This window comes from Saccopteryx bilineata, chromosome 4 (genome assembly GCF_036850765.1).
Source record: "Saccopteryx bilineata isolate mSacBil1 chromosome 4, mSacBil1_pri_phased_curated, whole genome shotgun sequence".
Lineage (NCBI taxonomy): Eukaryota > Metazoa > Chordata > Mammalia > Chiroptera > Emballonuridae > Saccopteryx > Saccopteryx bilineata.
The window spans coordinates 241,362,352-241,375,040 of NC_089493.1; the positions used below are offsets into that span (position 1 = coordinate 241,362,352).

Below are 12,689 nucleotides of genomic sequence, written 5' to 3' on the forward strand. Positions count from 1 at the left end.
CATCATTAATCATTAGAGAAATGCAAATTAAAACCACAATGAGATACCACCTCACACCAGTCAGAATGGTGCTCATTGACAAAACATTACACGATAGGTGCTGGCGAGGATGTGGAGAAAGGGGAACCCTCCTACACTGCTGGTGGGAATGCAGACTGGTGAAGCCACTGTGTAAAACAGTATGGAGATTCCTCAAAAAATTAGAAATGGATCTGCCCTTTGACCCAGCCATCCCACTTATAGGAATATATCCCAAGGACACCATATCACCGAATGAAAAAAAGAATGCACCCCCATGTTTATAGCAGCATTGTTCACAATAGCACAGATCTGGAAACAGCCCAAGTGTCCGTCAGTGGACGAGTGGATTAAAAAGCTTTGGTACATATATACAATGGAATACTATCAGGCTATGAAAAAGAAGGAAATATTACCTTTTGCAACAATATGGAGGGACCTGGAAACTATTATGTTGTGTGAAATAAGCCAGGCAGAGAAAGAAAAATATCATATGACCGCACTCATTTGAGGAATCCAAGGAATAATGAGAACTGAGGAACGGAATTGAGACAGAGGAGGGATCAAAGGGACCAGAGGGAAAGCAGACAGAGGGAAAGGGGATGATAGGATGGGATAAACCTGAAGGGAAGAGGGGAAGGCGATGTAGGGAGGGGAGCAGGGGAGATATTGAGGGGAATAGGGAGGAAGGGGGAGGCATTAGGGGTGACCCTAGAATCTATGTAAACACAATTAATTAAACTTTAAAAAAGTGTTTAAAAAAAAAAAAGGAAGGGCTCTCTAATCAGCTGGAGAGCTGAATCACGCTGTTAAAGTTACACATACCCTAATCAAGAGTGACTGTCCTCCAGCCCCAGTAGCTCTTTGATGCATGCAAATGCAAGAGGGAGAGCCCACATTCTCTGACTGCAGTCCAGCAACTGACTTCTGCTGCTACTCACTGAAACAGATCCTTTAGGGAAACATTTTTTGTTGACCAGATTAAGTCTATACTTCCTCAACTATAAAAGATCTAAAACCAAGCAAATTTAAGAGGAAATGGTACATAAGAGGCAATAAAGCAAAGTTAATCAGTATAGAGGAGTTAACCAAATTAACTAAAATTAAATTACAACTTCAATGCTGCAAGCCATTAACTGAAAATCCTACTAGGGGCTCAGGTATATTCTAAGAAGTGATGTGATGATAACACCCTCCGAGGCTCCACTCCGGTGTCATCACAATTTTCAGACTCACTGTTATAGACTCAACAGGACTTTGCTTATAATTTGTGAAGAATCTACATAGTTATGACATAGCAAATCCAGAATACATTAAGACTTCTGTGGCTATGAAATACATTTATAGTTAAAAAAATAAATTTCACAATGTACCAGTGACTGAAAAAGTAGAAGACCACAAAATACAGTATATACAGAATGACTTGAATCCATTTATGTAAAATCATACATAAATCTATACATAATTTTTTTCTATGGGAAATTATGTATAGAAGGAGGTCTGAAAGGCCATTAACCAAAAATATCTTAACATTTAGATACTGAAATTTACTCTCTCCTTTATATTTTATAAAACTGGATTTTCTATGAGTTTTTCAGTGTTATAAACAGTTAAAACTTGAAAAAGAAAAGGAATGCTAGAATATTTCAGGTAAAGATGAAGAATTTCATTCTAGAATCTTTTCTTAAAACTGCTAATAGCAAAGGATGGTGGTTGATATAACAGAAAATGTTATTTCTGCCAGCTTTACTGAGATATAATTGACATAATATTATGTAAGTATAAGGTGTTCAATGTATTTGTTTGATTCATTTATATATTGCAAAATGATTACCACCACAGCTCAGCTAGTATCTCCATGTTTTCACATAATTACCATTTCTTCTCTGTGGTGAGAACATTTAAGATGTACTCCCTTAGCTACTTTCAGGTATCTGGATAGACAGACCTTGAGTGCACTGTGCTAAGTGGAATAAGTCAGAGGAAAGCAAACACTGTTTCACTTGTACATAAAATCTAAAAAAGCCAACTTCATAGAAACAGAGACTGGAATAGTGGTTACCAGGGGCTGGTTTTCAAGATGGAGAATATGAGGGAGATGTTGATCAAAGAGTATAAACTTCTAGTTACAAGACAACAATCTGGGGATCTAATGTACAGCATGTTAATTACAGTTAATTCAATGTGATTCTTACATTAGAGTTTTATGAATTCTCTCTATGGCTTCTTCAAGTTCTTCTTTCTGATCAGGAACAAACCGGTATTCTGACACATAGCCTGCAGTATGCTTATATGGGTCGTAATCTCCAAGTTCAGCTAAAAAAGAAAAAAAATTGTAATATTTTTCACTTTAGGAAAATATCCCCTTGTACAGGAATACAAGTAGAGGGGGTCCTCGGGTTATGACACAGTTCCATTCCTACAACAGTGACATAACCCGAATTTTGGTGTAAGGCGAAACATACCATAGCCTAATACAAACAGAACAATTGTGCTTTTAACAGTCCAAAATGGTGTAAGTAAGCGTACTGGGGGACTCCAACTTTCTCACTCATATGCTGCATCACTAAGTATTCTTCTGCTCCATGCAACCAAACTAGTTTGTCCATGTAGTCCAAATGGGTGATGATGCTAACAGCATAAACTGAAACACTCATGTCTCAATTTTTTAAAGTTTTTATGAGAGTGAACTCAAAATGTCGTATGTCGAGACTGTCATAACCTGAGGACCCCTTATATTCCTATAATACTTACACATTTTCTTCAAATACCTTATTAATAAGTTCACATATATATAAATAATTTTATTAAAAAGCAACTCTGACCCTGGCTGGTTGGCTCAGCGGTAGAGCATGGGTCCCGGGTTCAATTTCCAGTCAGGGCACACTGAAGAAGCGACCATCTGCTTCTCTACCCTTCCCCCTCCCAATTTTCTCTCTCTCTCTCTCTCTTTCTCTCTCTCTCTTTTCCCCTCAAATGAGCAAGTTGGCCCTGGGGCTGAGGATGACTCCATGGCCTTGCCTCAGGCACTTAAATAGCTTAGTTGCTGAGCAACGGAGCAGCAACTCCAGATAGGCAGAACATCAGCCCCCGATAGGGGTTGCCCGGTGGATCCTGGCTGTAGCATGTGTGAAGGAAGGAAGGAAGGAAGGAAGGAAGGAAGGAAGGAAGGAAGGAAGGAAGGAAGGAAGGAAGGAAGGAAGGAAGGAAGGAAGGGAGGAAGGGCAACTCTGATGAGCATACATAGCATGATTGGTATAAGTAAATCTTATCTTAAAAACATAAGTCCTGTATGCTTGCTTTCTGAAAGGTTACAATTATTTAGTTTCAATTATTCTTAACAGTTTATATGAACTATAAGTATTGTAATCAGAATTTAGAGTACAAATATTGGAAATACTAGAAGTGAGTAGCAACCATGATGTCTCAGACAATGACACCAAGAAATAGAGCATGTAATTCAGAATGTATTTGCCCCAAATAATGGTCACAAAAACAATACAGTGCTGCCTATCATCCCATTACAGTTTATACAAAGAAGAAAAATGAAATCAGAAAGCTCACTATATTATGCATATAAAATATTCTCCTCCCGACATTATTCATACCTTCTAAGCCCAACCTGGTTCACCTATGTGACATTATTCCTAGGATATTTTTTCTAGGCTGTTTCTGATCTGCAAGTGCCACACAGGCAAGGACCATGCTGTGCCACTGCCCCAGCCTCACCCACCCCCCCCACCCCCGTCAAGACACATATGTGAAAGCAATCAATGAACAACTAAGGTGTCGCAACAAGAAACTGATGATTGATGCTTCTCATCTCTCTCTCCATTCCTGTCTGTCTGTCCCTATCTATCCCTCTCTCTGACTCTCTCTCTCTGTCCCTGTGAAAAAAAAGAAAAAAGAAAAAGAAAAATTCTAATTTTCCCCCCAAACTATGTGAAACACATGTGCTTGGATGAACCTACCCTGGACGGCATAGGCTCCCAGCTGAGCAGCGGTGCTCACGGGGCAGGGCAGCCGGCCCTGAAGGACGTCTTGCTTCACCTGCAAGAAAAACTGATATCTAAAAGAGAAATGGAAAAGAGAGATTAATGATATCTTATACACCCCAGACCTGAAGTTTCAGAGCCTGAGAATCAGGGTAAAAAGCAACCATCATTACTGAAAATAAAGTGCTGTCTGCTTTTTTCTGTAGGAAGGGGGCTGTTGAGTAAACACACTAAGTACCCTCCACAGAGGCAACACAGGGTGGTGGCTAGACAGTGACAGCTCTCCAGTCAGACTGGCTGGACGGCATCCCAGCCCCAGAACTCCGCAGCCTGTGGCCTTGACCTCTCTAACAGCCAGTCTCCTCACTAGTAAAACTTGGACTGGGAAGTATCTACACCTCCTAAGGCTGCTGTGGAGGTTACATATAAGCTATTCTTTCCATGCTCATTACTGCCACTGCCACTACTATGATGACATGCTCATAACAGGAGGAACAAATCACAGGGACCCAACCTAGCTGACAGGCATTATCCACTACAGGGTCTATCACACTGGATAAAAGGTTATCACAGTGCAATTCCATCAACACTCCAGTTATTAAAACCCTGCCCATTATCTGCAGCTTCACTCACTCCATTTGCCTAAAGAAAACCTAAATAATAGTGCCACCCTCTGTTCTAAGCATTGTCATTATAGTAACTCATTCCAAGTATCTTATATACAATAACTTATAAAAGACTTTAAAATGAAGTCAGAACTATCATCGCCTCCATTTTTTGCAGAGGAAGAAACTAATAGACCCAAAGAGGTGAAGTAATTTGCCGGACACCTCACAACAGTTAAATAACAGAGCCAGACCTGGATTCTAGGAAAGCTTATCCTAGATCTCTCTTAATGAGAGTGCTGGGCAACTCTGGCTGGCTTTCCACCCTCCACCCACCCACCCCATACTGCCATTCAGGCCTTCTGCCAAGGGGTGAGAAAGGCCAGAGGTTTATGAACCAAACAGTGAATCATCAACACAAGCCTTGGTCTCTGTGTGTGTGTGTGTGTGTGTGTGTGTGTGTGTGTGTCACACACACTCTCTCTCTCTCTCTCTCTCTCTCTCACACACACACACACACACATTCACACTTCAGTCTGTCCTTTGTGATTTATCTTTTTTTTGCAAGATGACTCTTGATGTCATTGAGAAGACAGAAAAAAGCAAAAAAAATGAACTATGAAAATCAGCTGTGATAAATATCTCCTCTCTAAATGCTCACAACCAAAGCCCTTAGTGAAGAAAGACAAATGTTAGATGCTATTCTTATTATTTATAAAAGACTGATACCAACTTTGACTGTACACACAGGCTTCAGTGAAAATCTGTTTAACCCACTGCCTAATTCAGTAAATGGCACCACTGTTCGCCAGACACCCCAGTAAGAGAACCTAGGAACAATGTGTAAACTTGGTATCACTTGACCTCTGAATCTGCTGTTCTGGGGATCCATACACTTTTCTCCATCTCTTGGTCCAGGTCACTACCCACTGGATTTCTAAACCTTCACTGCTCTGCCAACATTCATACTTATCTCCCTTCCAAAATACCTTCCCAAGACAAGACATAAACAGGGCCTCTCTCTTGATCTAAACAAACAAACAAAAAAACAACCTCTAAAACTCTCCAGGATAAAGTTCAAGATCCTTAAGACAACTTATAAGACTTCTGCTACTTGAGCCAAACCTCTTGCCATTAACCACTGAACTACCCATTACCACCACTCCATAACTTGCAATCACGTTTCCAGCCCTACATAATTACTTTCCATTGCCTGAATGTTTGGATATCAAATCCACTTTGGTATAATCATCTGTGCTCCTCATGAAGAGGAGTAAAGTGATATTAGCCGAAATTAAATGCAAAAGCTTATAAGCTGAAAAGACATTTCACTAGAATCACTGCTGCTGACTGGAAACCTGTGTTTAGCTACGTTCTCTGTCTCAGTTTTTAACTTGGAATTTCTTTCCCTGAAGCATATTTCTTTTTAAGGAAATGGGTCACAGATGCATATTTGTCTTGCTCTATTAAGACTTTTATAACATCTGACTGAAGAGTCGAATCCTTTGCCAGATACAGAAACTCAGGGACCTAATTCCATAAGAGGTTTCTCCAAAGAGAAACAGAAGGAGGTAAAAAAAACAAAGACAAAAAGAGAAAAGACAAACAGATGCAAAAGACAGAAATTTTATCCTCATTATATAGGGCTCAGCACACAGTAACTACTCAATAAAGAATTGTTGTTTTGATGGATGGCTCTATGAACAGAGAGACAGATGAATGAAAATGGAAAAAACTGAACATTCTTTGCTGTCTCTGAGAAATTCATAAAGAAAAGAAAAGACATCTGTTCAAACTTCTCTAGATAGCTTGTCTTATAAAGATACCAGAAATCATAAAGTTATTGCATTAAAAAAATCCACTAAAATCAAAGAAGACAAGTAAACTATTTTAATTAGAAACTTGATTAATCTTTATGATAAGTATTTTGTTTTATATAAGAAAAATTTATGATATAGTAAAATCATATTTTATATGCTAAACACTTTATTGTGTATAATTTTTAATTAACTGTATATAAATTATTTTGACCATTTTATGGGACTTGGAATACAACCAATTATTTTATTTAAATTACAGATTTAGAGTTGCTGGGTCTTTCTGTCTATGTCATTCTGATTAAGGCTATGAATGAATGCTTGAGTCATTGTGTATCTCTGGTTTTAATTAGGATAAATCTACATTCTAGTTTACCTAGAACAGTTATAAGTTTGTGCCTATTATACATGCCTAATTATTAATAACTCTCCTGGCCATTCTCCAAAGTGTCAGGGTTTGGATAATAACTTACATTGTGACCCTAATTATATTGTACCCCTACCGGAGAAAAAAGATGCTGACTAAATATGATAGGAAGCTTGCTAAGGAAGCTTTCCAGAACACATTCTGGTGCAAAGCAGAGCTTCATAAAGCAACTACTGGTTATCTTCCCATGGAAATTAATAAACTGGTGTATATGCACTGTCTCCCAAGCCAGATGGTGAGCTCTGGGGGAGATGTGCTCCGTCTTCCTTCCTTTACACACTTCCCACAACAGTACAACACACGTGAAGGGCTTGAAATACTGGCCTCACTGTTTTCACTATATCTTCTGTTCAATGAACAGAGCTGTACTGACACCAAGGATGTATAAGATGTTGTGGACCATTCACCATTTAGCAAGTATCAGAAGCAAGAGGAAGGGGAAAAGAGGATTTGCTTAGAGAAGGGGCAGAGACCCCTGTTCTTTCAGGATCCCAAATAGAAGTTTCTCCTGAACAACAGCCAGCAACACTCACACCAAAGAAGCCTGGGGTGCACCTTCCAATGACTTGAGACATCGGTGAGGAAAGTGAAAGGTGTGGGACAAGCAGAAGTCTGATGTCTGGTGCCAGCTGAATGGGTCACTGAAGGAGAGTATCTCCCTCACAAAAGGCGGGATTGTTCCCTGAACTCCACAGAGAGGGAACACAGCATGCAATAGGAGCCTAATCACTTTGGGTAAACTTAAATGTGAGGGACAGCCTTGACCAGTTGCTCAGTTAGCTAAAATGGTCATCTTGATACACCATGGTTGTGGGTTCGATCCTCAGGCCACATACAAGAATCAACCAATGAATGCATAAGTAAGTGTGGGACAATAAATAGATGTTTTGCTCTCTCTCTCTATTACTCTCTCTCTTCCTCTCCCTCTAAAATCAATAAATAAAATGATAACAATATTAAACCCCGTACAGGAAACGGTATGTATAGCTTAAGAGGAAAAATAGTAGAGGAAAGTATCCATTAATTCTCAAGAGAAAGGGACAAAAAAGATCTGGCTAATACTTTTGCCTGAGAAGTTTAAAACTGATGATTAAAATACAAGAACATCATTGGTAGAGCATGGGCCCAGTGTGTGGAAGTCCCAGGTTTGATTCCCAGTCAGGGCACACAGAAGCGACCACCTGCTTCTCTACCGGCCCCAGGTGGGCAGAGCATTGCCCTGTACGGGGTTTGCTGGGTTGATCCCGGTTGGGACACATGTGGGAGTCTGTCTCTCTGCCTCGCTCCCTCCCTGCCTCTCACTTAATTTTAAAAAAATACAGGAACAAATAACAATAGTATCACCTTACATTTGTATAGTCCACTAAAGTTCACAAATTTCCTTTGCATCCTTACTGGAAAGTGAATCTCGCTCTAATAAATTGAGGAACACTATCTTCACTTAGAGACACAAAAGCTAAAACAAGCTAATCTTCACAACGTGAAGAATATGGATGCCCAAAGTAATAATAATAATTGATGAGCTTAATGTCAATCCCCAGAAAACACTACAAAATATTATAAAACAGCCTAGCGTGCGGAGGACCCAGGTTCGATTCCCGGCCAGGGCACACAGGAGAAGCGCCCATTTGCTTCTCCACCCCTCCGCCGCGCTTTCCTCTCTGTCTCTCTCTTCCCCTCCCGCAGCCAAGGCTCCATTGGAGCAAAGATGGCTCGGGCGCTGGGGATGGCTCCTTGGCCTCTGCCCCAGGCGCTAGAGTGGCTCTGGTCGCAACATGGCGACGCCCCGGAGGGGCAGAGCATCGCCCCCTGGTGGGCAGAGCGTCGCCCCTGGTGGGCGTGCCGGGTGGATCCCGGTCGGGCGCATGCGGGAGTCTGTCTGACTGTCTCTCCCTGTTTCCAGCTTCAGAAAAATGAAAAAAAAAAAAAAAAATTATAAAACAAACTTAAAAGCAAAAACCTGTTTTTAGAAGCTACAAAATGTTCATTATGAACAAGTCATTTGGAACTATTTTCTTTGATAGAAATAGTTGTTAGATCCTTAAGAGTTCAGGAAAATTTCAGTAACATCACAAGTGGTGCTGTCAACAAAGCAGTGCACAGTCTCTCCTCTCTCTTCATGGACTGCAACCCTAATGTTCTTTGGTCACTGCTGAATCTCTTTGGTACTCAATGCACTAAAACACAATGCTCTGAGTAGTTACTAGCTGAAGGGTAGGTGAGTGAGTGAATTCTGTCTCTCCATTTAAATTCAAAAAATGCAGAAAAGAAAGCAGTAGTAGGATGATCCATAGTTAAATAAACAACTACACCCAAAAAGTTCTGATTAGTGCATTGATTTTAACAGGCAAGACCTAGCTCAGGGCTCCAAGTTGGTCTTTTCCTCCCTTGTTTTGTAATCAATAGTTTGAAAATGTGAAATTCTTACTGTTTCCATTTTAGTTAACCTGTACCATCTACTGAACAGTTTCATTTTTGCATAAATACTTTGCATGTATTGTCTTATATTCCTCCAACATCTTTTTGAAGAAATACTATCATTTCATTTTACAGATAAGAAAACAGACTTTAAAAAGATTAGGTAGTCCTGGCCACTTGGCTCGGTGCTAGAGTATCGGCCCAGTATGTGATGTCCCAGGTTTGACCCCTGGTCAGAGCACACAGGAGAAGCTACTACCTGCTTCTCCACCCCTCCCCATCCCCCTTCTCTCTCTCTCTCTTCTCCTCCCGCAGCCATGGCTTGATTGGTTCATGCGCATCTGCCTTGGGGCACTGAGGATGGCTCCATGGAGCCTCTGCCTCAGGTGCTAAAAATAGCTCAGTTGCAAGCATGGCCCCATATGGGCAGAGCATTCCTCAAGATGGGGGTTGCTGGTTGGATCCTGGTCAGGGTGCATGCAGGAGTCTGTCTCTCTATCTCCTCTCCTCTCTCTTAGAAAAGAGAAAAAAAAATAGGCAATTATCTGAAGATTATAACTAGTGAGAAGTAGAGCAAGGATGCACCTCAGTCTTTCTGACTCCAAAGCCCATTTCTTAACCTTGCTTATATTATGCTTACCAAAGCTGCAGAGCGTTCAGAGCTGTGCATGACATGGAATATATGGAAGGCTGTCATAACAGTTTGAATAAGAACTAAAAACAAGTTTAAGAGATACCATGAAAACATGAATTATTTAAAGGGCTCACAAAGAGAAGAAAGACTAGATTTATTTTGCATAGACCTGGAAAGAAAACCTAATACGGATGATAGAAGTTCCAGGCATTTATTTCATACTGAATTTCCTATTGCTTTGCGAGGCAGTAAGGACTCGTATCTTTAAATGGTTTACAGAGAAGCTGGCCATTCTATGAGGGTGGATGTTAGGACGAATGACCTTGGAGTACTCCAACCTTGCTTATATTAGAACACATTTTAGAATTTAGAGCACATAACAGGTACTCTAACTTGATATGACTCTTTCACTTACATTTCTCATGGTCTGGAACCTTATTTTCCTTTGGATCCCATTCAATTTTCATTCTTGTTTTTATTTGTTTGTTTTGTTTTCTAAATACAACATCCTTCTGGACTACTATATGTAGTATAACCATATGTGTACATGAAAAGATTCAAGGCAGCATTATCTATAATTTTAAAAAAAGGAAGCAAGCTAGAGAGCCAACCACAGGGGATGGCTAAATACACCGTCAGTGCCCTGCAGGGGTAAAACATGGGCCTGACAGTGACAGACGTCTGTACAATACGTGGGGAATAGTGATTACAGAAAAGAACGTGGAAGAATAGGTATAAGCGTGTTTACCACAGTATTATTTTTCTTAACAAAAAATTGTAAACAACCTAAGAGCCAGTACAGAAAAGGCCAGAAAAAGTTTTCAAAAAAACTGAAGCAAGACAAACGTTCCACTTGAAAATGCTGGCCTAAGCAGACCTTTCCTTTAACAGCATATATTGGAGGATTTTGCTTTTTTGTTTAAATTTTTGCTTTCACCAAAATTACCTCAAGTAATTGACTCTTTTACTTAAGGTCTATTATGCCTACTAATTTCAATTAGTGTATTTATGCAAATCAATCAAGACCTTATCTTCAAGACATCCCGTACTAAGAATATGTGCACAGTAGTATCATATTAAATGCACATTTAACTTACCTAAATTCAACTATATATTTTTGGCAATAAAAATAAATTATTACAGATCATGGTCATTACCAGTAAGCCAATTATGTCATCTGGTTCTTAACTATATGATGTGGTCTAATACTTGAGGAAAAACAGGTGGCACTGAATTATTTGTGGGGTTATACATAACACAAATCCATGTAATCTGTTAATGGGCTGTTAGGAAATTTCTGGTCATCATGAATATTTGGTGAACAGATGTGCAGTAATACATTATAAAGCTCTACTCATTTTCCTCCTTCGTAACATTAAATCACTTATTTTTGAGAATCTAACCCTCATTTAAGATGTAAGGAGAAAATGAAGTGATAAGTGCTGACATTTATCAAGCACTTACCAGGAGATAAACAGAGCCAGCGACAGTTGAACCTTGAACAACGTAGGGATTAGTAGCACTGATGTTCTGCACAGTTGAAAATCCATATATAACTTTTCACTCCCTCAGAACTTAATTATTAACAGCCTACTGTTGACTGGAAGTCTTACCAATAACTTAGTCAATTAACACATATTTTCTAGTTATATGTCTTATACCGTGTTCTTACAATAAAGTAGGCTAGAGAAAAGAACATATTATTTAGAATATCATAAGGAAGAAAAAATACATTGACAGTATATACAGGTGGACCCAGAAGTTCAAACTGATATTGTTCAAGGGTCAACTGTATGAGAGCTTCACAAACATTACTCTACTGAATGCTTACAAAAACCTGAGGCAGGTACATCTCCAATGTTACAGCCGAAGAAACTGAGGCACAGAGAAGTTACTGAAAACCTCAAAATGAAGAACTTTTTTTTGGATTTTCATACTGTTTTCCCTTACAGTTCTCTAATGAGTTAGATAGAAATGTGTTTTTATACCACTTGGATTCAGTTTCCCCATGAGCCCGTGCATGACTCAGAAATCCTTCTTGAGTACAAAGACTATTCATGAAACTCTAATGTAAATATGTCACTCTCCAACATCTCCCCAACACAACGGTCCCTTTCCCACAGAGGTGCACTTGCAGAAAGCCTGAATGAACAGCCCTGCTTTTCAAATGCTCACTAACAATGTGGTGACAGAAAACGTGAACACAGACATCAGCACACTTCTAAAGAGAAAGCCTAATTATAGCACTTCAGAGTATAATAGAAAACACCTAATTAGCCTACCCTCTTCTCACTTTTCTGTGTGCCGTTCAGAATCGAGACAGAACAAAGTCTAAGAGAAAAGATGGAAAAAATGGAATAGGAACAAAGCCACAGGCTGCCTTAGTTATCAGAGATGGGATTTCAAATTTTTGAGTAATGGACTGGGCTTTCCTTGAGCCAATGATGATGGTTTATTAGAAAAACTGACCACTTAAAGTTAAGAAAGATGATTTTGTTTTTGCTATCACGTGCAGTCAGGTCACAAGTGGAATAAGTGAAACTATAATACAATTGTCTGCTCTTTATAAACCACATTCAAATGTTGGCATGAACTAGTTTAACAATAGAATCAATACCAATGGAAAATTCTGCCTTAACTGAAATAAAACATTTGATGACTAAGGTGAAGTGATACATCATAAAATACTAAAGACAACTTTTCATTTCCTACAGAGATAAATGAAACCACCAGACAGCTGACATTTAAGCTACAACCAATTAAAGAGAAATATCT

The 12,689-nt window shown here is 39.5% G+C and overlaps 1 protein-coding gene across 2 annotated transcripts in view; it reads right to left on the reverse strand.

Annotated features, from left to right (window-relative positions):
- Positions 1-12,689, reverse strand: part of EPB41L4A (erythrocyte membrane protein band 4.1 like 4A) — a 324,982-nt gene that overhangs the window by 130,534 nt on the left and 181,759 nt on the right. For both annotated transcript variants that reach the window (XM_066274043.1, XM_066274044.1), the window contains 2 exons: positions 3,990-4,087; positions 2,214-2,334 (listed from right to left, as the gene is read on the reverse strand). In XM_066274043.1, the coding sequence (XP_066130140.1) occupies positions 2,214-2,334; positions 3,990-4,087 (219 nt within the window). The remainder of the gene's footprint in view (positions 1-2,213; positions 2,335-3,989; positions 4,088-12,689) is intronic.